The sequence below is a fragment of the Pseudorasbora parva genome, chromosome 11 (assembly GCF_024679245.1).
Source record: "Pseudorasbora parva isolate DD20220531a chromosome 11, ASM2467924v1, whole genome shotgun sequence".
Lineage (NCBI taxonomy): Eukaryota > Metazoa > Chordata > Actinopteri > Cypriniformes > Gobionidae > Pseudorasbora > Pseudorasbora parva.
The window spans coordinates 28,568,616-28,593,595 of record NC_090182.1 but is presented as its reverse complement, the minus strand read 5'-3'; the positions used below and the strand labels follow the sequence as shown (position 1 = coordinate 28,593,595).

The following is a 24,980-nucleotide window of genomic DNA, read 5'->3' as shown; positions in this document are numbered from 1 at the left end:
TATTTTTGTTGTCAGCTGATGATAGTATAGATTTAATCATATGTTTTGCACCTTGTTTTTGAAATGACTCTCTCCAAAAGCAGTAACTGAGCTACAAAAATGTCCAATCTTTGAAAAGAACAATGACTTGTCAGTCCTTCAGCGCTTGGGATAATATTATACATTATATTGTCCACGTCACACATATTATTGATAGTTAATAATCCTAAATGTTGACCAGAACTTATTCTGGTCACTTATTACAGGAAAATCCTGCTGGAGTAACCTGGGGTTAAGTGTCTTGTTCAAGCTGGTACTAAGTCAAAGCACAATTTGTGACATAATATTAAATCTCAATGTCAATGCAACTGTTCCCACTCGGGTGGGCGCCTCTTGAATGCAGGGAAGTGAGGTTTGCCTGTACAGCTCCTCTTTGCCCCCCTCCGTTACACCAAATTATCATGAGACTTGACAAATCCTACCGTGGCAAAGGCTTGGCTTATGAATGTTAATTTGGTGATTTAGATGGTCCTTCAAGGTTATCTTCAGTTTAAGCACAACCTTATTCATGAGCCAAGATATTGTCACAACCATCCAATCTGTCAGCGGTGTCGGGCTTTTACTGTTATAGCAGAGCAATGGTTTGAATAGTATCTTGCAGAGCAATTTAGATCGTGTTTTTAAAATATCTAACTGAAAAGAACCAACAGAGTTTAATAACATTTCAAGTTAGCTCTATCACTCCCTTGAGTACTGAGCTTTGTTGTCACCACAGTAATGCCAGAAGCACACTCTTACAATGTGTTGACCAAGTAATTGAGTTAACCTAAAAGTCTTTCTTTTTATAGGTAGAATTAAGTTCTGCATATTTGAATAAATGAATAGAATGATGCCATAAACGTATTAAAGGAACAGTCTCCCTGAAGCAACATGAGGTTAAGTGCCTTGGTAAAGAGCACAATAGTGATGGCTTCTTGTAGCGGTTGGAACGGCAAACTCCAGTTAATAAACTTGAGCTGTAACCACTACAATATACGCCACCCTCATTCCATTCAACTGTTGAAGGAGCAAGAGTTAAAGGCTGGGCCAACTACATGACTCTAAGCATAATAGCAATGCACTACAGTTTCTATTGAAGGTAGGGTAGTGCTCAACAGTGCACACCGGCTCTTAGCTGTCTGTTTAAGTCTGGCTTTATGCTTGCACAGAACAGAGATGCAGGAGGCACGTCATCCTACTCTCTATTTACATTAAGTCCACCTCAGACAAAAGAGCTAAATTCCTGTGGAAACTGCAGAATGGAGACAAATATTACATAGATGTTGCTGTATCTGAGGGATGCAGATTCTGTGAGTAAAGGGATCTTAAGGTAAATGTGAAATTTCATGGTGCAAAATGGGTCAGGAGCAGCAAGCAACGTTTTTACCGAACATATTTCGGCACACGGGGTGCAGGACCACAGGAGGCATGGTAATGACTTTGTCTCAGCGCCTGCATGAGTTCCAGCTCATAGGATGAATACTAATGGAGGGACAGGAGTGTGTGTGCTTTTCTGAGGAGGGGGAGTACGGTGTGTTTGCAGGGAGAGCGGGATAATGAGGAGTTTAACTGCAGGGCCTACAGTGATCACCTGAATGCTCATGCATCAGTAGATAGGAGCGAGTCTGGAACAAGAGCTAGTGACAATAGTTACTCGATTTAAATACGCATCTCTAATTGGCCGAAATGACTTGAGATGAATGGCCGCTGGAGGCACTGACTTTGCATGCTAGAGTATCCTGAGTGGATGTGAGTTGCACTTGATCAAATGCATGATTGGCTAATGAGTGGAAATCACACCCATTCTGGGTAAAGAAGCATACAAGATAAATGCATCCCAGCTTCCCAACTGCACATCTGTTCAGTGGATTTCATTTTAAGGAATGGCATTTGTTAAAGCTGCAGAGCACATTTTCTGTCATTAGTCAAAACAGAAATTTCAGAAAGAAATGGTTGAATGCTTCCAAACAGGTATCCTAAAAACCTCAGTGAGAACTTGTTTAGTATTCACACCACAGGACATTATCCCCTCTCTGCTAAAGTTCAGAAACCATTTAAGTGAAAATTTTCAGCTCCGCACTATGCCTATGTTGAAGTTTAGGATGTTATTTGACTTTGTAGTAGTACATGGAATAGCATAGGCGAGAAAAACCCAGACAGAAGGCGTTTAATACAGTAGGTGCTCACTCCCTGTGGGACTTTATCTGTCTCTTCCTAGGGGAAATTTAGAGGATTTATGAATCTAACCTTTATTTTATGACCTTTATAAAGGTGAGAGGGCTGCAGGCCAATGGACGGGGGCTGGTTTAGGTGGATGACTAGATTTCTCTTCCAAACATTCTTTCTCCCCCTCAATATCCCATCCTTTAAGACATTTATATCTCCTTCCTTCCTTCCTTCCTTCCTTCCTTCCTTCCTTCCTTCCTTCCTTCCTTCCTTCCTTCCTTCCTTCCTTCCTTCCTTCCTTCCTTCCTTCCTTCCTTCCTTCCTTCCTTCCTTCCTTCCTTACTCCCTTCCCTTCTTACTTCCTCTTTATTTTGTTCTTTCTTTCTTTTTTTCCACCAACCCATCTGTCTCTTTCTATCAATATATCTATCCATCAGTGGCTGACTGTTGCTATGCAGTGTGCTTCTTTCCCCATCTCACCTTTGCGTATCTCTCTCATACCGTGTGCGCTGACCCATAACTAGAGGCAATCTCAGCTCCTTTTTAAGTAGATTACAATAGAGTCAACCCACATTACTTTAGCCAGATAGCTTAATAGTTTGTGAAACCCCACTTTATTCTAGTTAGTGTGCTGAGAATCGACTGGCCTTTGGCATGAAAGAGGGGCCCTACTCAGTGCTGCCCAATGAGGAAGATCAATGGTCACCATAGATTTTGCTGTCCTGGTGTTTCATAAGTATTTGGCTGCTAAAAATGGCAGCTCCATTTAAAAGGCAATCATTGCTAAGTGACTTTTCTCTCAGCTCAATATTGCGTGACAATCGATGCATAGCAGGCTGTTAATGTGGCATCTCAAGGACCCCAGACATTGACAATTACATTAATTAAAGCAACATTTGATTTGAGTCACAATGGCTGAATGCATCCCAGTACACGCTGGGTTTTCACTTTCCCTTGATCAAGGCTATTTAATATTCCCTCATCACAAATCATCTGAATTGTCACCTATGCTGGGTCAACTGGCAATAATACTAGCCTTGTGATGAAGGAAACTGGCTCCTTCTAAAAGGCCGTGTTTCCTGGGTAACCATAAGCGGAGGCTGACACACTAACAGAAGTGTTAACTGTTGGAGATTAAACTCCTAGGAACCAGCAATGGTTTCTGATGACACAGTGTGAGGTCACAACATGGTTTCCGTTTAGAGCGCAGTAAGAGATGATGCCTACGGCAGTGCTGAGAATTTTAGACCGCATTTTTTATTTACAGAAAACTCCTAATGACTCGGAAATGTCAGGTCACATCTCCAGGGTGCTTAATTATGGACTGGTGTGGCTAAAGGAGAATAGTGCTTAGTCTTTTTATTTGTCTTTGTGTTTGTTCATCTCAGTCTCTGTTGCTCCCAGAGAGTGCATCCTTAAAGCACTCACATCAATCCACACTCTTCTTGTGACAAGATTGTTTTCCACCTTTTGTCTTTTTATCCCCTAACTGCATACATTAAACACCCACACACATGCCACACTTGACTCCAAAAACATGTAATATATTTATCAAAGCGCTTCTGTCTCTATCTATAAAAATCTTTCAAACAAGTATACTTCCACATTTCTTCTCCCACAATATGTTCTTTTTCTAAAGTCTTTTCACACACACACACACACACACACACACACACACACACACACACACACACACACACACACACACACACACACACACACACACACACACAAACCCCCAGTCTCGTACCTCGACCTAAAGAGCCATCCTAATCTGATCTGTAGACTCCGGTCTGTCCTAACCACATTCTTACATGAGAGCATTGCTCTCTATCCAGACAAATCAAATCAGCTACTGTAAATGAACAGTCAGAGAGTGTATGTGCTCTTTATAAATATCCCCTCCTGAATGGATGAGTTCTGATAAATTCATTTGCTACCAACAGCATCTATCTGTGGAGACTACCGAAAATAATTTAATTGCTCTCTGAGTTTGAACTGATTTGAGGTGTGAATAGTAATGCTTTTCATATACTTCACCCCCTCAGACAGGATGTGAGCACATTGGAGGCAGATATGTTTGTGTATGAGCACTGATGCATGTCTGCCTATAATGTCAAGGCCAAAAGTTTGAAAACCTAGACATATAATAACATAAAGGATAATTCTTGCATTTCATGTTCATCTGTGGCAGTCGGTTTTGATTGTCTGGATTATGTCTGCAGTTTTCATGTTAATGTGCTTTGTGTGCTGTATCAGATCTGTTTGTATAAAATTGCATTGAACAGGTGCAACCAAAATGCTTTTTTTTTTTTTTTGGTTCAATGTAGATTCAAAGTTTACCAAATACACAGCTGAACAAAAAGTTGATTGACAATATCAATTTATAAAAAGATGGTAAACAAACTACATAACTACAAAATAATTTTTCAATAGTAATTCCATTTATTTTAAGTAATTCGATTTTGATTTACCGGTAGTTCAGTTCCTCTTTAAAGAAATCCTAAAGCCTGGAAACTATTTCTAGCTTGTTTTCCAAACTTTTGGTCACAATTTTTGACATATCAATGCTCTTATGACTGCTGTGATGGATTTCTGCCTTTCTCAGTGTATTTTTCTTCTCTCTCTGGCTCTTGCAGATGGCTGTCCTAATCGATGTAATGGAAATGGACAGTGTCTGCTGGGTCAAAACAGCTGGCACTGTGAGTGCAAAACTGGATGGAGAGGCACAGGCTGCAGTGTCGCCATGGAGACTTCATGTGCCGACAACAAAGACAATGAAGGAGGTGAGAGATCTTTTGTGGGCTCTCTGGGAACTTTGTCTCAAAGACTGTATGTAATTGGAACAGCCACATGTGCACAGGAACAGCTGCTGTGTGTAATCTCTGTAATTTTGCGAACACCTGATGGGTGTAATTTCTGTGTATTTTGCATAATTCCAAATTCCAGAAAGATTTTAGACATTCAGGCTGTTTGCCATTGTTCCTGCAAACAGGTAGTCTCAACCCAATCGCAAACCATTAATTGAGTAAGACGTTACTTTCAGACAGCATTTAATAGCACCACAGTGTTTACACTTTTCGAGGAAGTCATCCTATGAATAGGTTTCTTATAGTTGTCTTAACAAATTAAGCTGCCAGAGGATAACATTTTTTAACATCAAACAAATTACACACCACAGCTTTAATGTATTTCATTTCATGCTCTGATGGAATTAGAGTGACTGTTTAGTACATTCATTCGTTTGAGGTTTTTGGAGGTAAATGTGCAGTTCTAACCAGACCTGAACTTTCTGTCTCTCTGTTCACAATTTTTTAAAAATTTCATAGGAAGCATAAGCTAACCTTTAAATTATGATGACTATGCTCTGAAAATAAATAGAGCTGGACTGTTGGCTTTCATCTGAAATAAGGAATTACAAAAAAAAGACGTCAGATGTTCTGCAGTAAGTAATTTAATTCAAAGCCTAAAGGTGAGGGAAAGAAAAAAGCACTTTTCGAACTCTTTGGTGAATGAATACTGGGACAGAGGTAAAATTTAAATCCAACATCTCTGTGTTCAAAATGAACACTTTGATGAAACAGCCTCCTGTTCAACAGAAGAATGAAGTTTTCTGTTTGTTTTGTTTTTTTCAACAGAGAAGGAAATGAAGAGAGAAATCTTTTGCAGCCTTAGGCAGCTCTGATTGATTGTGCACAATTCTAATATGACATTACTCATCACACCACTTTTTTTTTTTTCTTTTAGATGGCCTGACTGATTGCATGGATCCAGACTGCTGTATCCAAAGTCCATGCCAAAACAGTCCACTTTGTAGAGGGTCTAGGGATCCCTTGCAGGTCATCCAGCAGGGCCAGCACCCTGAGCAAAAAGTCCGGTCCTTCTATGACCGTGTCAAGATGCTAGTGGGGCGGGACAGCACACATATAATCCCTGCAGACAATCCCTTTAACGCAAGGTAACTTGCTCTACTGCACACAACTACTTCCCACCTGCAAATGTCATGTCTCCTGATTTGTATGGTCGAAGAAAAAAATATCCACTGTAGTGCACACAATTTACGCCCTATCTGTTGAGAGAACATCAAGTGCTGAGATAGTTATTGTCAGTTTTGTGTTATTTTGTAACCCTGAGCTATTTTTGAGGAACTGTATTGATTGCTGTCAGTGGTGCTACATCTTCCTGTCTTTTTATACTGTATATTTCTTGGAAAGACTGACAGATGAGTGAAATATATGGAAGTTTTTTTGATGGATTTTTTTATTTTTTGGATTGATGGTATCTCTTGGATTTATTGGTTATAAAGCAGCGGATGTCTTCTTGTCTTTGTTCTGTGTTCTCCAGTCTGGCATCACTGATCAGAGGTCAGGTGGTGACTACAGATGGAACCCCGCTGGTGGGAGTTAATGTGTCATTTGTCAAGTACCCCCAATATGGCTACACCCTCACACGCCAGGATGGAACGTAAGTGCAATGTACTTGTAAGAACTAGGGTTGTATGCCATTCAGAATTGAATTGAGAATACCTCTTAAATTCCAATTCACCTCCTGAATTTGAATTGAGGTAGCGAACTTAAAGGGAGGGTGAAACACTCAGTTTCAGTCAATCTCATGTCAATCTTGAGTACCTATAGAGTAGTATTGCATCCTTCATATCTCCAAAAAGTCTTTAGTTTTATTATACTTATAAAAGAAATATAGGCTGTACCGAGTCTTTCCGGAAAAAAACAAGCGCCTGGAGGCGTATCGTGTGGGCGGAGCTAAAGAATGACGATCGCGCACAAAGCGGTGACGTCCTCAAGCGTGGAGAAAAAAACGTTACTCTAATAAACCATGGCTATCAATCAGATTCAACTAATACATATATGGTCAGATCGAGAGGCTGAAATAAATTGAACAGGAGAAGCAGCAACAGCAGGACGTCCGTCCCTGTGGTATGTACTGTATTTAGTGGCCTGTCAACATTTGTGTCTGTTTACTCGTGGTTTATAATGACATGATTTGGTTTATGGACTATTGTATGTGACTAAACATTAGCAGTAGCAAGAAAAACAGTTTTGCATGTCAGACTAGTGTAACATTATACATAGAACAACAATGGAGTAACCGTTAGCGCATTTGAATGACGAAGCACGCTTTGTGAGAACGCTAGATTTATGTTTGGGTGGTTTTACAATAAACAAACTGACACCTATAGTGGTCAGCTAAACAAATGTATTCAAACACACACCATAGATCGCATGCTCCATTGATAAATTAACTAACGTTATACACGATCGTGTTGTTTACTGATGTTTACTTACGCGATGATAGCCAACAACAGACATTTGAAGCAGTTTTACTCACCGCCTGTTTCCAAAGCAGGACCGTGAACCTTTATCGCTGGGACCGCTCCGTCAAAAACACTTCTTTAGTAACATTGTTGATTTCGTAAAGTTACGTAAACTTTTACCTAGAAATGTCAAGACAAAATTTGAATGTTGGCTTGACAGCCTCGTTTGAATATGGATGGATGGATGGATGGATGGATGGATGGATGGATGGATGGATGGATGGATGGATGGATGGATGGATGGATGGATGGATGGATGGATGGATGGATGGGTGGGTGGGTGGGTGGGTGGGTAGGTAGGTAGGTAGGTAGGTAGGTAGGTAGGTAGGTAGATAGATAGATAGATAGATAGATAGATAGATAGATAGATAGATAGATAGATAGATAGATAGATGGATAGATAGTCATAGATAGAGATATAATTGAAAAGAAGCCATCATCTAAGCAACAAACTACCTTTTCCCCTCTAAAACACTTTGATTATTTCTGCCGCCAAGCCTTATTTTGTGACTTGCTTGTTTATATAAGCTTCTAGTGATTTAAAGAGCTACATGCTAACTGAACAAATCTTTATTAGATTCATTTAGAGCAGAGTAAACTCAGTCTTTTCATTGAAATGACTGTAATATATCAAAACAATGAATTATCCCTCCTAGCGAAATGGCATTTTCTAATGGTAAAAGCATTCAGAATGTAATGGCGCTATCAATAACGAGAATAACACAAGTACTTCTTTCACTCTGATCCCCCCCCCCCCCTTCTCTCTCTTTGTGTCATTAGATTTGACCTCATTGCCAATGGAGGAGCCTCTCTCACCCTGCGTTTTGAACGAGCTCCTTTTCTGAGTCAAGAGCGCACAGTGTGGCTCCCTTGGAACATTTTTTATGCAATGGACACTCTGATGTTGAAGACAGAGGAGAACACCATCCCAAGTTGTGACCTCAGTGGATTTGTGAGGCCTGATCCTGTGGTGGTGGCCTCCCCCCTTTCCTCTTTCTTCAGTTCCAGGCCAGGAGAGAGGTCCATCATTCCAGAGACACAGGTGTGATGAGATCCTTGGTTCCTTGAGACCTCCATTACTATAATTAGCAGATTAATGCATTCTGCGCTGATGGGATTCTTCAGTTAGACTTTACCCTTCAGTTTTGCTCACTTCAGCGTCCCAAATATTGCTCTTTTTCACTTTATTCCTGTTCCCTCTTTGGTCATTTAATTGGCTGACAGGTTGTTAACCTGACAAAATTCACAGGTCATCCCTCATCAACCATTTTCACTCTAATTATTCTTTTTTTTTTTTTATTTCCCCTTCCTCTCGTCTTTCTTTAGCCCCTTTCACACTGCGATTCCGGCAAATACACGGATAATGCGACCCGGCATTTGTTCCCGGGCCGCTAGATTTGGTCCATTCACACTGCCAGCGAAATACCATAATATGTGCGCTTTCACACACAACACCTACGGTCCCGGGTCGAGTTGACACGTGACATCCTGATGTGACGTATAATGGCGAGCGATCTCAGCTTCGGCGCGGATAGTAAGGAGCTCCGTGGTCTCGACTTGTGTCCAGTTTGCACACATTTCTGCTTGTTTAATTTTAGTTTATTTTGTATACGAACACTCTCTGCGTTTAAAACACAGACTAGCTCTTCTGGCACTGCAGGGTTGTATTATTGAAAAAACAAGCTCTAGGAGTCGCACGATAACTACGTACACGTTGCGGCATTAGTTTCGGCTTTTGTTCCCACAGCGCTCGTCCCGGGTCGAATACCGCAACATTACTAGGTCCCGACCCGGGTCGAATTCGGTAATCAATCCCGGGACGTGGTTGCTTTCACACAGAAGGCGACCCGGCAATGTTCCGGGAATATTGCGGGTCCGACGTGCAGTGTGAAAGGGACTTTAGTCTTTCTTCTACCCTCTGACCTTCTTAATCATTTTTTCTTTCTTAAAAAAAAATACCCTTTTCCTATGACATGAAAGTCATTCATCGATCTGTCCACCAGGTTCTGCATGAGCAGCTAGAGGTTCCTGGCACCAGTCTGAAGCTCTGTCACCTCAGTTCCCGGACCCCAGGTTACCGGTCCTTGCTCAAGATCACCATGACTCAAGCCGTGGTGCCCCTCAGCCTTGTCAAAGTCCATCTGATGGTTGCTGTGGAGGGGCACCTCTTCCAAAAGTGGTTTCATGCCTCACCCAACCTCGCCTACACTTTTATCTGGGACAAGACCGATGCATACGGTCAGCGTGTCTACGGCCTCTCTGATGCAGTGGGTAAGCACACACAATCGACACAATTTCCCCGTAAATGTTATTATCCATTCCCTCAATGATTTTGTCCAAAACCAAAAATGTAATTTTACCTGAAACAGTGAAACAGTTACAGTGGTTTAATTAATCGCTTTTCAGATAGCACGTTTTGATTGTCAGTGTCTATTTTGTGCACATGAAATAGCATTTAAACATCTAAAAGTATCTTTATTTGTATGTTTTCTGAAAGAACTACTTTTCCTTTGTCCATGAAAACGATCTCACTCACGCTGACTGACAGATCCGACGCATGCGCACTAAGACGCCTCAGACAGCATGTGGGCCTAATATACACATATACACAGAATTGTAGTATTTTAAAATATCTGTAATGCAGTGTATTCATGCAAAAATTATCTGTTATGTCTTATAACATCTGGGAAAACATCTGATATGTAACATTAATTTAGACCCGTGCGGTACAGTAAATCTTAATATATAGGTTGTCTGTTAATTAATGTTAATCAAATAATTGTGGTGTCATGGGAAGAAAAAAAAAAAAATCCTATAGATATTTGGTTTTGACCAAATTATTACCAGGGATTTTAAGGTATGGTTGCTAGGAAGTTTTTTTTGGAAGCTTTTGGATTCTATTGTATTTTGGTACATTATTACTTTTAATACAAATTGTTTGGCAGATAGAAATATAGGAAGATAGGAAGCTTGAATTTCAGTTCATAAAAATTACAGAAAATAAATGTAACAAAAAAAAAGAAGTAAGTGATGCGCTGGTAAATTATTAAAACACTCTCAAGCACATTAAATGGCACAAACGCTGTCAGCACTTCACGTGGTACCCGGCCCACATTAAACTCTGCTCTTATAAGCCTCTTTAGAAGCAGTTCATGTAAAGTGCTCTCATGCTTTTTAGAACCTCATTCGTTTCCCACTGTATCTTTTCAAATTTGTCTTATCAACAGTTTTTTTTTTTTACTACTGTAAATGACGTTACTGATGGATAGTCTCTGTGTCACAACACATAGATCCAGCTATTCCATTATAAAATTGTCACCATCCAGATTGGCTTGTGACACTGCAAAATTCACCCGCCAAATATAAAATTTACCCACGCTTGGGACCCTGGCCAGCTGTATTGACCATACAGTATCATGGACACACATCAGTTAAACAAGCATGGTTAATCGGTCATACTGCTGACTGAACACAGTGAGAGTTAACCCATCAGACAGGATTTGTGCTCATACGTGTGAATGTAGGACCCAAGGAGCTTTCAGCCTGATTGTCTCTGTCAGAAAAAAAAAACACATGTTCAGAGAGCCGGGATGTAAACGCAGAGAAAAGCATTCTGTCTAGGGTGACCTCCTTATAACACCCACTAATCTCTCTTTGTCTTCAGCCTAGTCTTTTTCATTTATATTTTGGGCTTCTTATACCTACATTCCCTCTATGCAGCTATAAATTCTCACCTGCCTCATTGGTATATATCCATATGTATTTATGCTAATGTTTTCATGGAGTTGTGATCCACTTTTCATGAACTGGAAAGAAAGTTTTTGTGGAAGCACGGATTTTGTAATGACCCTGTGGCAATAGCACAGATCACACAGTCTTGTTTGAAAAGTGAAAGCTGAAGTCATGTCCAGCCACAGGGTGTCTGAACAAATCATGTTCACACTTTACCAAGGTGCTTTGTGGTTGTGAAAGCACCCAAGCCATGGTGATTTGTGAAGGCTTGCCCAGAACCTGATATGTCCTACTTCTGCCCAGCAGTCGGCAAAGCTGGAAAGAGAAATGCTGTGATGGTTGTTACAGGGTCACTTACAGCTTTTCAAATGTGTCTCTAAGTGTTGAATTTCTATTGTTTCTCAACAATTGTTTATTGTTAATTTAGCATGTGGTTTTCAAATAAATATTTATATTCTCCCTCACTGTTTCCCAGCTAGACTCCCCATCCAATCTGCTTGCATTTTATGTAAATTAATCATCTCTAATATTGGCCTGTCATGTAGTTAATTAATTAAATGCTGTTTTGATACATTTTGTGTTCTCCCCCCCCCCCCCACCCCACCCCCCCTCTCTGTCTCTCCCCCCCAAGTCTCTGTGGGGTATGAATATGAATCATGTCCTAGTCTGGTTCTGTGGGAGAAGAGAACAGCTATGCTTCAGGGCTATGAGCTGGAACCTTCCAATCTGGGCGGCTGGTCTCTGGACAAACACCATATACTCAACCTGCGCAGTGGTATGAGCCTTCTGTTCTAATTCCGGACAAAATGTTATTTATTTAATTATTTTATTTGTATTATTATAAGTAATAATTAATTATACTCACTTCAAATTAGTCTTAATTGTCACTGGTTAAACTGTAAAAGAACATTTTCCAGACCAGCTGAGAGTGAGATTTGGACTGAAGAGAGGGCCATACTTCTCTGACACAGAAAATCTGATGCAATGTGATGCCTGGCTGCTTTCAGTGAAAGAGCCTGTTGTTTTGATCAATAATTTAATGTAATCCCCTGAAAATGTGGTTGTAATGTTCATAAATGGCTCAGGTAAACAGCTTTTACTAAAATGGTCTTTTGAAAATGGCACTTTCTTTTTTCCATTTAATAGTTATTGTTTCTTTATTCATCTGACACCAGGCATCCTTCATAAGGGCAGCGGTGAGAACGTCTTTGTGTCCCAGCAGCCACCGATCATCACAAGCATCATGGGTAATGGGCGTCGGAGAAGCATCTCATGCCCGAGCTGTAATGGCCTGGCTGATGGAAATAAGCTGCTGGCACCTGTAGCCCTGGCAGCAGGCATTGATGGCAGCCTTTATGTCGGAGACTTGAATTTCGTACGCAGAGTTTATCCCAACCTCAATACCACACGCATACTGGAGCTCAGGTATTGAAAAGGCCCAGAGGAGACTTTTGCTTTACTCATAATTTAATTTTCCTTTTTTTATATGCCGTGTCATCTTATTAGCACCATAATTGTGATTCTTGTTATTTTCTTCATTTACAGAAATAAGGATTTTCGACATAGGTGAGCCTCTAACTTTAAGTTTGTTTCTCATATTTGACTCTTTAGTTGGATTATTCACTTAATATAATGATAAAGCTAGTTTTATAAATGCAGGACTGACTCCATAATGACCACATTTTTCATAGTAACAACCCCACTCATAAGTACTTCCTGGCTGTGGACCCAGTCACCGGGGCTTTGTTCATCTCTGACACGAATTCACGGCGAATCTACAAGGTGCGATCACTCACAGGAGGACGACTTTTGGCCGATAATGCCGAAGTGGTGGCAGGGACAGGAGAGCAGTGCCTTCCTTTTGACGAGAGATGCGGGGATGGGGGAAAAGCTATAGAAGCCACTCTCATGAGCCCCAAAGGTGAGGTGGAAACTTTGAAGAATACCACCAAATCAGAAGCTTAATCAGCAGTTTTAGTTTTAAAGCTTATTGCATGGGTTATCCACTTCACATCAGTTGAATTCACACTAACGTCTTCACAAGTGTCTGAGGTGATGAAATGTTTCTGCAGGCTGTCTTTACATCTTTTTCCTTTGTAGCAGTGACACCTAACAAGGATAAAAAGAGCCTTATCCTCCAGCTGCTTCCACAATCACAGAGAACGTTCAACCTTAAGCTATTAATTAATTTCTGAATGTGCTATGGGGAGTGCAAGTCTCTGGCTTCGATTATTGGAGTCTCTTGGTATTCTCTCTCTCTCTCTCTCTCTCTCTCTCTCTCTCTCTCTCTCTCTCTCTCTCTCTCTCTCTCTCTCTCTTTCAAAGATAATGTTACTTAACGTGGTGGCTGTTTTAACTCTCAGATGTTACAGTTCATAGCTGTGAGCGAGCATATTTTTGTATTATACAGAGTTTGTGTTTAGGAAGATCACTAGAAAGAAATATCAGTGATTTTTTTTTTTTGAATATTTCAGTTTCTACTAGACCAGCGGTTCCCTACTGGTCTGGCCATGGCAACAACTTTTCATGAACATTAAGCCATTTGGGGGGTGGGGGGGGGGGGGGGGATTTGTAGCCTAACTATATTAGGGCCAATATTTTGAATTTGGACTGCAGTATTTCATCCGCTAGCTGTCTATATTATATACTGCACTACAGTATACTTTAAACTGCATCTGACTGAATTATCAAAAGTCAAAAAATCAACAGCTTTCAGGCACATCAAAATAAAAGTCTCTCGTCAGAAAAACACTTGACTACACACTCTGCCGCTAAAGGTCTTGCGACCCACCAGTTGATTGGATGGATGGAGATCTGAATGTAAGCTTGTGGTTGATTGCAAGAAAGGGACAGGGTTTAAGTGGACTATTATCTCTATTCATTTTATAGCTGTATATTCTATTACTCTGCCAGTTGTCTCATTTGTGTCACGTAGAGTTGATATTTTAACGAACCTGAGAACCTGAGATTCATTCTCCTGAGCTATGAAAGGGCAACATCTAAAAAAAAATTCCTCTGAAAAATTACTTTTTCCTCTAAGCAATTAGCTTATATTTAAACTGAAACTGAAATCAATTTATAATTTTGTATAAATATAATTTCTATGTACCTGCAGTGGGTGACAAACTTAAAGTTCAACATAAACTGGAATTAAAGCTCAACATATTCAACCAAAACAAATATATAGCAATGAGAAAGGAAAAGATAAAGGTACAATGACAAGTTAGAGCAGGTTTTGAAAGTGAAATCCAGGTTTGGTGTAAGGAAAAAATAGCCAGTCTGACACCAAACTGTCAAGGATGTCACATTTCTGTATGTGACGTTGAATTTCAGCTTTTGGAGAGAGAGAGAGTAGAGAGGTGACAGACTACACAGGCCTCATTACCGATTCCCAGATGACTTCGCAGTGAAAAGGCTCAGTCAAGTGCACTCAGTCTCTCCCCTCATGCTATTTGTCTCCCCGTCTTTTTGCTCAAACCCCTCTGCATCATACACCTACACAGGTCCATTTTATGAGCATCTTCTTGTCAGCACTTCGAGATATTCTCGTCTGCTCTGCCTTCTGTGTCTGATAAGGGGAATTGATGGGTTGACACAGGAGTGACGCTTGATGGACGTGTATTATTTGCTAGCTTATATAGGACAGGGACTTGGGAGGGAAAGACGAATTGAGCCCAGCCTGAAGATAAACTTAGAACAGTTTGAAACCGGATCAAAGATTCACTTGTTCAAATCATTATGAACCACAGAAGATAAAAATTAACAAGTCTCACCGGCACAGGGTTATTGATTCTGTGTTACTCCTGAACGTCCTAGCTGACTCTTTACCTGTTTGTTTCTCTTTTCAGGTATTGCTGTAGATAAGAACGGGCTTATGTACTTTGTGGATGCCACCATGATTAGGAAAGTGGATCAAAACGGCATCATCTCTACTCTACTGGGTGCAAATGACCTCACTGCTGTGCGCCCACTGAGCTGTGACTCCAGCATGGATGTCAGCCAGGTCAGCATGTCGACAGCCCATGCTAACTATTCACAGTCAGAAAAAGAAAGTTGGATGGTTTAATTTGATCACAAAATCGACTTCTTTAAATCTTGAATGTTTAAAACAGACCCTCAAAGCTATAAATGCAGATATATGCAATATTAATCATGTCTAGCAGGCTTGCAAAACCTTGATCAGAAGCCCAGAAAATAATACAAGAAAAGTGCTTGGTGAATCTGAAAGATTAATTTCAACTTGAATTAATTTTTTACCCAGGTGCGCTTGGAGTGGCCCACCGACTTGGCAGTAAACCCCATGGATAACTCACTTTATGTGCTAGAGAACAATGTTATCCTACGCATCACTGAAAACCACCAAGTGAGTATCATCGCAGGGCGGCCTATGCACTGCCAAGTGCCTGGCATTGACTATTCCCTCAGCAAACTGGCCATCCACTCGGCCCTCGAGAGCGCCACAGCTATTGGCATCTCCCACAGTGGCGTGCTCTACATCGCAGAGACGGACGAGAAGAAGATCAACCGCGTGCGGCAAGTCAGCACCAATGGAGAGATGTCGCTGCTGGCTGGCGCTGTATCGGAATGCGACTGCAAGAACGATGTCAACTGTAACTGCTTTGCAGGAGACGATGGTTATGCTACAGATGCCAGTCTCAACTCTCCCATGTCTCTTGCTGTCTCACCGGATGGCACGCTCTACATCGCAGATCTCAATAACATTCGGATCCGCGCTGTGCGCACTAACCGACCTGGACCTTCAGCGCTGGGGCAATATGAAGTTGCGTCCCCTCAAGAACAAGAGATGTATGTGTTTAACGAGGAGGGTCTCCACCAACAAACCATCAGTCTTGTGACTGGTCTGCCCCTCTACAACTTCAGCTATGGCCCTGATGGCGAGCTGGCCACAGTGGTGGATAACTGCAATAATACAGTGAAAGTGCGTAGGGATGGGGCAGGGCAGGGTGGAGCGGGACTGCTCAGGCTCATCCTACAGCCTGACAATCAGGTGGTTACGCTGGGACTGGATCCTGCAGGAAGCTTGCGCTCTATCTCTGCTCTCAACCAGGAGATCGTTCTGCTAGGATACAATGGAAACACTGGCCTGTTGGCTACCAAGGCTGACGAGACAGGCTGGACAACATTTTATGAGTAAGTTGCTTTGTGTCTGTGGTCTTTGAGATGTTGTGTGTACATGACACACTTTTGTTGAGTGTGTGCGCATGACACACTCAGAAGAAGTTATACAGCTGCAAGAAAAGTATGTAAACCCCTTGCAGAATCTGTGAAAATGTGAATAATTGTAACCAAATAAGAGAGATCATACAAAATGCATGTTATTTTTTTTATTAAGTACTGTACTTTTTTTACATAAAATATTTTTACTTATAGTCCACAAGAAGAAGAAAAAAGCAGAATTTATAAAAAAATTGCCCCGTTTAAAAGTTTATGATCCACTAATTTTTACTGATGTGTGTTTTTACTAACCTGGATGATCCACAACATTTTTTTTTTCTTGAGTCCTTTGTTTCTCCTGAGCAGTTAAACTGCCCAACATTCTTTAGAAAAAAAATCCTCCAGGTCCCAAATATTATTCAGTTTTCCATATTTGAACCATCTCCTCTTACTCTGAGAATAATTGAAGGACTCCAAAAAGGTTAAAACATTCACTGATGCTCCAGAAGGAAACGCGATTAAGAACTGTGGGGTGAAAACTTTGGAACAGGGCAAAGTTTTTCTTATTTTGTTCAAATATCTTTTATTTTATTTAGCACTGCCCTTCGGAAGAAACAGAAGATACTTGCATGTTTCCCGGAAGGCAAATTAAAAGTAGACAAAGTGCAATTTATCTTGATCTTCAAAAAGTTTTCACCCCTGGCTCTTAATGCATCGTGTTTCCTTCTAGAGCATCAGCTAATGATCAAACATTTTTAATAGTTGTGTTTGAGTCCCTTCAGAAGAGAGTCGTCTTCAGTGTAAAAAAAGATGGATCTCAAAATCATACAGTCACTGCTGGAGATGGTTCAAATATGCTAAAGATGATGGAAAACTGAAGAGTTTGCAAGATAATTTTTCTGTAGAACATTGGGCAGTTTAACTGTTCAGAACAAACAAAGGACTCATGAACAACCATCACAAAACAATAAAACAGCCATCGATCCTCCAGGTAACTTCACACAGTATTGAGAATCAATAGTTCATAAACTTTTGAACAGGGTCATTTTTATAAATTCAGCCATTTTGTTTTGTCTTGTGGACTATATGTAAACATATTAAATGTAAAATATCTTATTAAAGACAGTACTAAAATGAAATATAACATGCATTTGTTCATTTTCATTTTCACAGATTCTGCAAGGGGTTTGTATACTTTTTTTCGCAACGATATGTAGCATTTTCTCTCTGTTCCATTCTGCCTGGAGAGTCAAAATGTCCAACTTTCTTCTTGTAAATGCACTTGAGACTAAATTTATAGTCAAATCTACAGCTTGAATGCAAATGTTTGTCAAAATGAGGATGCAAGATGTCACATGAACATAGCAGCACCTAGGGAGATACAAAGTTAATAAACATTCACTCTCAAGCAAATCAAATGCTTAAAGGTTAGTTCACCCACAAAGGAAAATGTGATGTTTATCTGCTTACCTCCAGTGCATCCAACATCTTTGTTTCTTCAGTATAACACAAATGAAGATTTTTAACTCCAACCGTTGCTGTGTGCCAGTCATATAATGGTGTGAATAGGTAACAACATTTTTACAGGAGTACTTCAGCACTGGGAAGATGAATCTGTATTTAAAATTGGTCATTAATGTAGCAGAAATGTGAAATAATTTTTGAATTTGGTGCCTTCTAGACTGAGAAAAGAAATACATTTTAGTTTTGTTTTATGGAGATGAAAGACAACAATTCCCAGAATGCTGTGAGGCCATTCCCAAAGTGCTACTTGATTACTGTGACTGAGTTGGTGAACAGTCACTACAATTAAAAACTGAGCGTGTCTGTTCAATATAATGAGTGAGTCACCGCGCGAGTGTCACAGCACTAACGCTGCAGGAGTCAGATTACATTTAACGTCATGAATGAGCTGATGAGCTCTCGTGATGAGAGCTGAGGTAGGCTAATCGTGACCACGCTCACGGCATACATTCACAGTGCGTGTTGTGTCTGGCTCGTTTTCAGTATACCTTTGGAAGCTTAACTTTCATAGAAATTAATTTGAGAAGTTAAAACCCTTACATTGCTCAGCATAGCTCCGTTTACATGATTGCATGCAGCTGCGAGCTGAGCTGAGCTGTGAGTGTGATCTCCCATCCCCCATGTGCGGTTTGAAAACATGCAGAAATGGCTCCCTCTGCTGGCTGCAGTCTTTAGCCTTTGGCCAAAAATTCCTCCGATGATGCAAATATCGTCAATTTGCGTTATCGGAGGATTTTTTTTCAGAAATAAAATGCATAAATCTCTTGTCTCAGGGGGATATGAGGGGGCAAGCACAATCAGTTGAATACACTCAAGGGTTTCTACTGATACAAAGACATATGCTAATCGCTGAATTAACCCTTTAAAGGTTTATATCAAAATATTGAAAACTGTTTTCAACATTGATAATAATTTTACATAATTCTTCAAGCACTTTGTTGTTAAAAGCTAGAGGACTATCCTGTAGGACTACTATTTATTTTACTTTGAACGGAGCGCTAGAAAATTTCTCTTTCCTGCAGAGTTCTGTTCCAGTCCCACAACAAACCTGTCTTTAATTTCCAAGGGAACCTGAAGATCTTGATTAACTTTTCAGGTGTGTTTGATTAGAGTTGGAACACTCTGCAGGAAAGTAAATCTCCAGGAACAGGACAGAGCAACCATGCTCTTGATAATGCAGAATTCCCCACACTCCACTGCACTGGCACAGACATCAGCCAGACTGTGACAGATCTGTGGCAGGATCCAGATCTACTCCCTAATGTAATGTTACACACACAGAAAGAGAGCGATAGAGAGATGCAGGGATAACACTGAACCCATATGGAGCGATTGTCTACACATTACTAGACCTTTCATTCCTGATCGTCTACTATTATAGGCTCTGCTAATAAAAAAGTGAACAAACTTGACCAGTTTGTAAATTAGTTCACAATAGTATTAATGAAATCTAATCTTTTTCTTTTTCTTAGATGGTCTTACAGCTTGTTTTCAGCTGGTCTAACTGGCTTCTAAACCCTTCTAAGACCAACCTGCCTGACATTCTAGGTCCAGGAAACCTTATTTAAACATGCTTTACTTTAAAATGTTTTTTCCTAACATTAAGTATATTTTCAGGTATGACAGTGAAGGGAGGCTAACCAATGTGACATACCCCACGGGAATGGTTACAAGTCTGCATAGAGAGATCGAAAAATCCATCAACATTGATATTGAGAGCTCCAACAGAGATGATGACATCACTGTTATCACTAATCTTTCATCGGTAGAAGCCTCCTATACTGTTGTGCAAGGTATGTCTGCTCAGTAGCTGTTTTTGAATATACATTTTGAGTTTCATAAATCATTTTGAAAATGATTCAGTTTAGTTGGTTCATATATATTGTTTTATATATATCATGCCTACAAATGCAGTATAAAATACAGATATCCCCGATAATCATATGGGAGGCTGGAAGCGAAATATGATTCACTGCAGAAAACATCATTTGTTTTCTCTCTCAAACTTAGCACTATAGCTGTGTTTCGCTTTAATGTATATGATTTGAGACAAATTCATTACCTAAGTAAATATTCGATGTCTTCCATCTGCCCTCAACCATAAACCCCACTGTCCCAAAGCTTATTTCATCTGTTAAGATGAAAAGACAAAGGGAGAAAGTAAAAATGTTTTACTTCTGTCCCATGGCAGACTAAACAAAAAAGTAAAACTTTGATACAACCAGACATAACACAGAATGGGGAAGGAACCTTTTGAATGAATTACAGAGGATTTAGTCCAAGGAGAACGTCCCTCAGATGATGCTTTTGAATCTATAACCTTGACACTCTTGTGAGGCGAATAATAAATTGACTAAATGCCTTTAAAAGGTTCCTTATGAATTATAAGCGATATTATATCCAATTATGAATCTACCTTCTGCTCATAAATTAGTTTCATGGATTGTAATTTATTTATAGTGGATGTTCTGAAGCATAATAAATGTTTGTGGCACTCTGAGACAAAGGGATTCTGGGATCCGCATCATTTGTTATAAACAAAGCACTTCTCTTGTTATCTTTTATGATCCTAAGATAGACACCCAGACTGTTCTTGAGCTGATAAATGCCCCACAGCCCTTTCATGAGTTCAAAATAAATCAAGCCTTTTTTGTTGTCATTTTGTCCTTGTGATGTTGAAAATTTGTCATGAAATATTTTTTTTCTCTTAATTTTATGGTAATTTTGTCGCTCTATTGCCCCCTGCAGATCAAGTACGAAACAGCTACCAACTGTGTAACAATGGCACACTAAGAGTAATGTACGCCAATGGGATGGGAATCAGCTACCACACTGAGCCTCATATCCTGGCAGGATCAGTGAGTCCCACCATCGGCCGCAGGAACATCACCCTTCCCACTGACAATGGTCTGAACTCCATCGAGTGGAGACTGCGCAAAGAGCTTTCCAAGGGCAAGGTCACTGTGTTTGGCAGGAAACTTCGGGTGGGCACTTGCTCTAATATTTTAATTACTGTAATTATGTGTACTATTTTCACATTTCTGTGCACATTATAAGCAAAGTCAGCTTGATCTGTTAAATCAACTAATCAGTAACCAAATCTTCTCAACAAATGGAGGGATTTTCATGCCAAATGTTTGTGCAATTTGCAGGCTCATGGGCGCAATCTACTGTCAATAGACTTCGACAGAAACACACGGACAGAGAAGATCTATGACGACCACAGGAAGTTTACTCTAAGAATCACGTATGATGCTCAGGGCAGACCAGCAATATGGCAGCCCAGCAGCAGCCTTGCAGTGGTGAATGTGTCGTACTCCAGTACAGGCCAGCTTGTGGGTCTGCACCGAGGCAGCATGAGTGAGAGAACAGAGCTTGACCCACAGGGCCGAATACTCTCACGCTCTTTTGTAGATGGAAAGGTGTGGAGCTACAGTTACCTGGACAAGGTGAGTTTTTTATTATTATTATTATTAATAATATTGTTTTCAGATTTTAAAGGGTTAATTCGCTCAAAAATGGAAATTTTCTCATTAATTACTCACCCTCATGTCGTTCCAAACCTGTGAGACCTTTGGTCATCTTCGGAACACAAATTAAGATATTTTTGATGAAATCCGAAAACTAGACTGGCAACTTAATCACCACTTTCAAGGCCCAGAAAAGTAGTAAAGACATCATTAAAATGGTCCATATGACTACAGAGGACAAACAGTTCAACCTTCAATTTATGCCACGACTCAAGTATACTTTTTTTGTGCAGGAATAAAACTAAAATAATAACTTTATTTAACGATTTCTTCTCTTCCGTGTGAGTCTCTGTCACTGTTGGGTGACATGAGGGTGATTAATTAATGAGAGAATTTTAATTTTTAGGTGAACTAATCCTTTAATGGCTTTTATTTTTTTCAAAAAAAATAAAAAAAAATATTAAATTCTTCAACACTGTTTTTTAACTGCTTTCCTGTAAAATATTGAAATATCTTGAAGCATATGTTTAACACAATTTATTGATGTCCATGCATTCATGTAATTAAAATAACTAAACAAAAATGTGTATGATGCCTGATTTTATTCTTGTTAAAGATGTTGTTGCTAAAATGAATGTGATGATGATGTTCTGAAAACATTTTTCTTTACAGTCCATGGTGCTGCTCCTGCAGAGTCAGAGACAATACATCTTTGAGTTTGACACGTCTAACCGAATCACGGCTGTCACCATGCCCAGTGTTGCCCGTCACACCATGTTCACTCACGTCTCCATCGGCTACATCCGCAACACCTACAACCCACCAGAGAGCAACGCGTCCATCATCTACGACTTCAGCGAGGACGGACGTCCCCAGGCCACCTACTTCCTAGGTACTGGCCGTCGTGTCCTCTACAAATACGGCAAGCTGGCCAAGCTCTCAGAGATCTTGTATGACAGTACAGCCATCACCTTTGGCTACGACGAGACAGCAGGCGTGCTAAAGATGGTCAACTTGCAGAGCGGCGGCTTTTCTTGCACGATTCGCTATCGTAAAATGGGTCCCCTGATCGACAAACAGATCTATCGCTTCTCGGAGGAAGGCATGGTTAACGCGCGCTTCGACTACACCTACCACGACAATAGTTTCCGAATCGCCAGCATGAAGCCAGTGATCAGCGAGACGCCACTTCCTGTGGATCTGTACCGCTATGATGAGATCTCCGGTAAAGTGGAGCACTTTGGAAAGTTTGGAGTAATCTATTACGACATCAATCAGATAATCACCACTGCTGTGATGACCCTCAGCAAGCATTTCGATGCGCACGGGCGAATCAAAGAGGTTCAATATGAGATCTTTCGCTCTCTCATGTACTGGATGACGGTGCAGTACGACAATATGGGCAGAGTAATCAAACGAGAGCTAAAGATCGGCCCGTATGCCAACACCACTCAGTACCGCTATGAGTACGATGGTGACGGACAACTCAGCGGTGTCAAAGTGAATGATTGGTCCACGTGGCGCTACAGCTACGACTTAAATGGCAACCTACATCTGCTTAACCCGGGTAACAGTGCCCGACTCATGCCGCTCCGCTATGACCTACGGGACCGCATCACACGGCTCGGTGACGTGCAGTACCGTCTGGATGAGGACGGTTACCTCAGCCAAAGGGGTGGCGATGTATTTGACTACAACTCTAAAGGCCAGCTGGTGCGCGCCTACAGCCGTGCAGCTGGAGGATGGAGTGTGCAGTACCGTTACGATGGGCTCGGACGCAGGGTGTCTACTAAGAACAGTCTGGGTCAGCACCTCCAGTTCTTTTATGCTGACCTGAACAACCCGACTCGGGTCACGCATGTGTTCAACCACTCCAGCTCGGATATCAGCTCTTTGTACTATGACCTGCAGGGCCATCTGTTTGCCATGGAGGTGAGTAGCGGGGAGGAGTACTACATCGCCTCTGACAACACCGGTACTCCACTGGCTGTTTTCAGCAGCAACGGGCAAATGATCAAACAGGTGCAGTACACTGCTTATGGGGAGGTGTACCACGACTCCAACCCTGAGTTCCAGCTCGTCGTCGGCTTCCACGGAGGGCTTTACGACTCACTGACCAAGTTGGTGCATTTCACGCAGAGAGACTATGATGTTTTAGCGGCCAGATGGACATCGCCTGATTATACCATGTGGCAGAAGATCGGCAAAGATCTGGCACCCTTTAACCTGTACATGTTCAAGAATAACAACCCGCTCAGTGACATGCTGGATGTGAAGAATTATGTCACAGGTAAATTTATTATTTTATGACTGGGTGCCTTTGCAACTTTTCCAAATGATACGTTTTTTTCAGGATGTCAGTTTTACATGTCTTTTTTTAATAATGTGATAAAACAAATACAGTTTTTTTGTTCTAATGTTCAATGGGTAACACATTACAATTAGGTTTCATTAGTTAATTATTTTAGATAACATGAATTAAGATTGAATAGGACTTCTACAGCATTAATATAAATGTTAATTCCAACATATACATTATTAAAATCAAAAGTTGTGTTTGTTAACATTAGTTAATGCACTGTGAACAAACAATGAGCAACTTTATTTTTATCAACTAACATTAACAAAGATGAATAAATGCTGTAACAAATGTTTTGTTCATTGTTCGTTCATGTTCGTTAGTCCATTACCTGATGAAACCTGTGTTATCGTTCAATGATATGGAAAAAACGAAAAATATATATTTAGAGACATAATACACTACAGTACATTCAGAAATCATGCTAATATGCTCATTTGGTGCTCAAGAAACATTTATGATTTATTATTACAAATTCGGTAACACTTTATTGTTTTCTAATTGTAGATTAGTAAATTATTATTACACAGTACTTTGATATATCATTACACTGTAACATGGACACCTTGAAATAAAGTGTTACACTTTATTTTAAGGAGTCTGTTACAGTGTAATAATATATTAAAATACTGTATAATAATATAATTAACTACATGTGCTTACTACAGGGTTATGGTTAGGATTGGGATTTGGTTTAGGGTTAGTTGCTTGTAGTTATGCATAATTTATAGTTTTAATTACATGAAATGTGTAACAAGGACACTGTAAAATAAAGTGTTACCAAATTAAGTGTAACCTAAATTTCTTATTAAATGTTAAAAAGTTAATATTTTTGCACAAACAGTAATACTTTCCTCAGTATTATTTGATAATTGGTAAATAGTATTTCTATTTTAAACAGACATATTTTTGCAACATTATATAAAATCATTACTGTAACTTTTGAACAGTTTAATCTGTGCTGAATAGAAGTATTAATTTATTTCTTTATTAACCCTTTTTTTTTCAAAATCACAGCTCAAATGCTTCTTTTCTATATACATTTCATTGCAGACGTGAAGAGTTGGTTGGTGATGTTTGGCTTTCAGCTCAGCAACATCATCCCAGGCTTTCCCAGACACACACTTTACTTTGTGGATCCGCCATATGAGCTCCTCGCCAGTCAAGAAAGTGAAAATGGGCAGGCGAGTCACCACGTTAATTT

General features: G+C 40.2%; 1 protein-coding gene across 7 annotated transcripts in view; it reads left to right on the top strand.

The window, feature by feature from the left end:
• The window catches only part of tenm2a (teneurin transmembrane protein 2a), a 429,404-nt gene that overhangs the window by 402,059 nt on the left and 2,365 nt on the right, over nucleotides 1-24,980 (top strand). For all 7 annotated transcript variants that reach the window (XM_067457752.1, XM_067457750.1, XM_067457751.1 and 4 more), the window contains 16 exons: nucleotides 4,824-4,970; nucleotides 5,932-6,142; nucleotides 6,529-6,648; nucleotides 8,297-8,558; nucleotides 9,520-9,787; nucleotides 11,880-12,023; nucleotides 12,424-12,673; nucleotides 12,794-12,814; nucleotides 12,940-13,169; nucleotides 15,097-15,251; nucleotides 15,510-16,399; nucleotides 19,565-19,740; nucleotides 20,696-20,931; nucleotides 21,100-21,396; nucleotides 22,090-23,707; nucleotides 24,830-24,960. In XM_067457752.1, coding sequence (XP_067313853.1) covers nucleotides 4,824-4,970; nucleotides 5,932-6,142; nucleotides 6,529-6,648; nucleotides 8,297-8,558; nucleotides 9,520-9,787; nucleotides 11,880-12,023; nucleotides 12,424-12,673; nucleotides 12,794-12,814; nucleotides 12,940-13,169; nucleotides 15,097-15,251; nucleotides 15,510-16,399; nucleotides 19,565-19,740; nucleotides 20,696-20,931; nucleotides 21,100-21,396; nucleotides 22,090-23,707; nucleotides 24,830-24,960 — 5,156 coding nt within the window. The remainder of the gene's footprint in view (nucleotides 1-4,823; nucleotides 4,971-5,931; nucleotides 6,143-6,528; nucleotides 6,649-8,296; nucleotides 8,559-9,519; nucleotides 9,788-11,879; nucleotides 12,024-12,423; nucleotides 12,674-12,793; nucleotides 12,815-12,939; nucleotides 13,170-15,096; nucleotides 15,252-15,509; nucleotides 16,400-19,564; nucleotides 19,741-20,695; nucleotides 20,932-21,099; nucleotides 21,397-22,089; nucleotides 23,708-24,829; nucleotides 24,961-24,980) is intronic.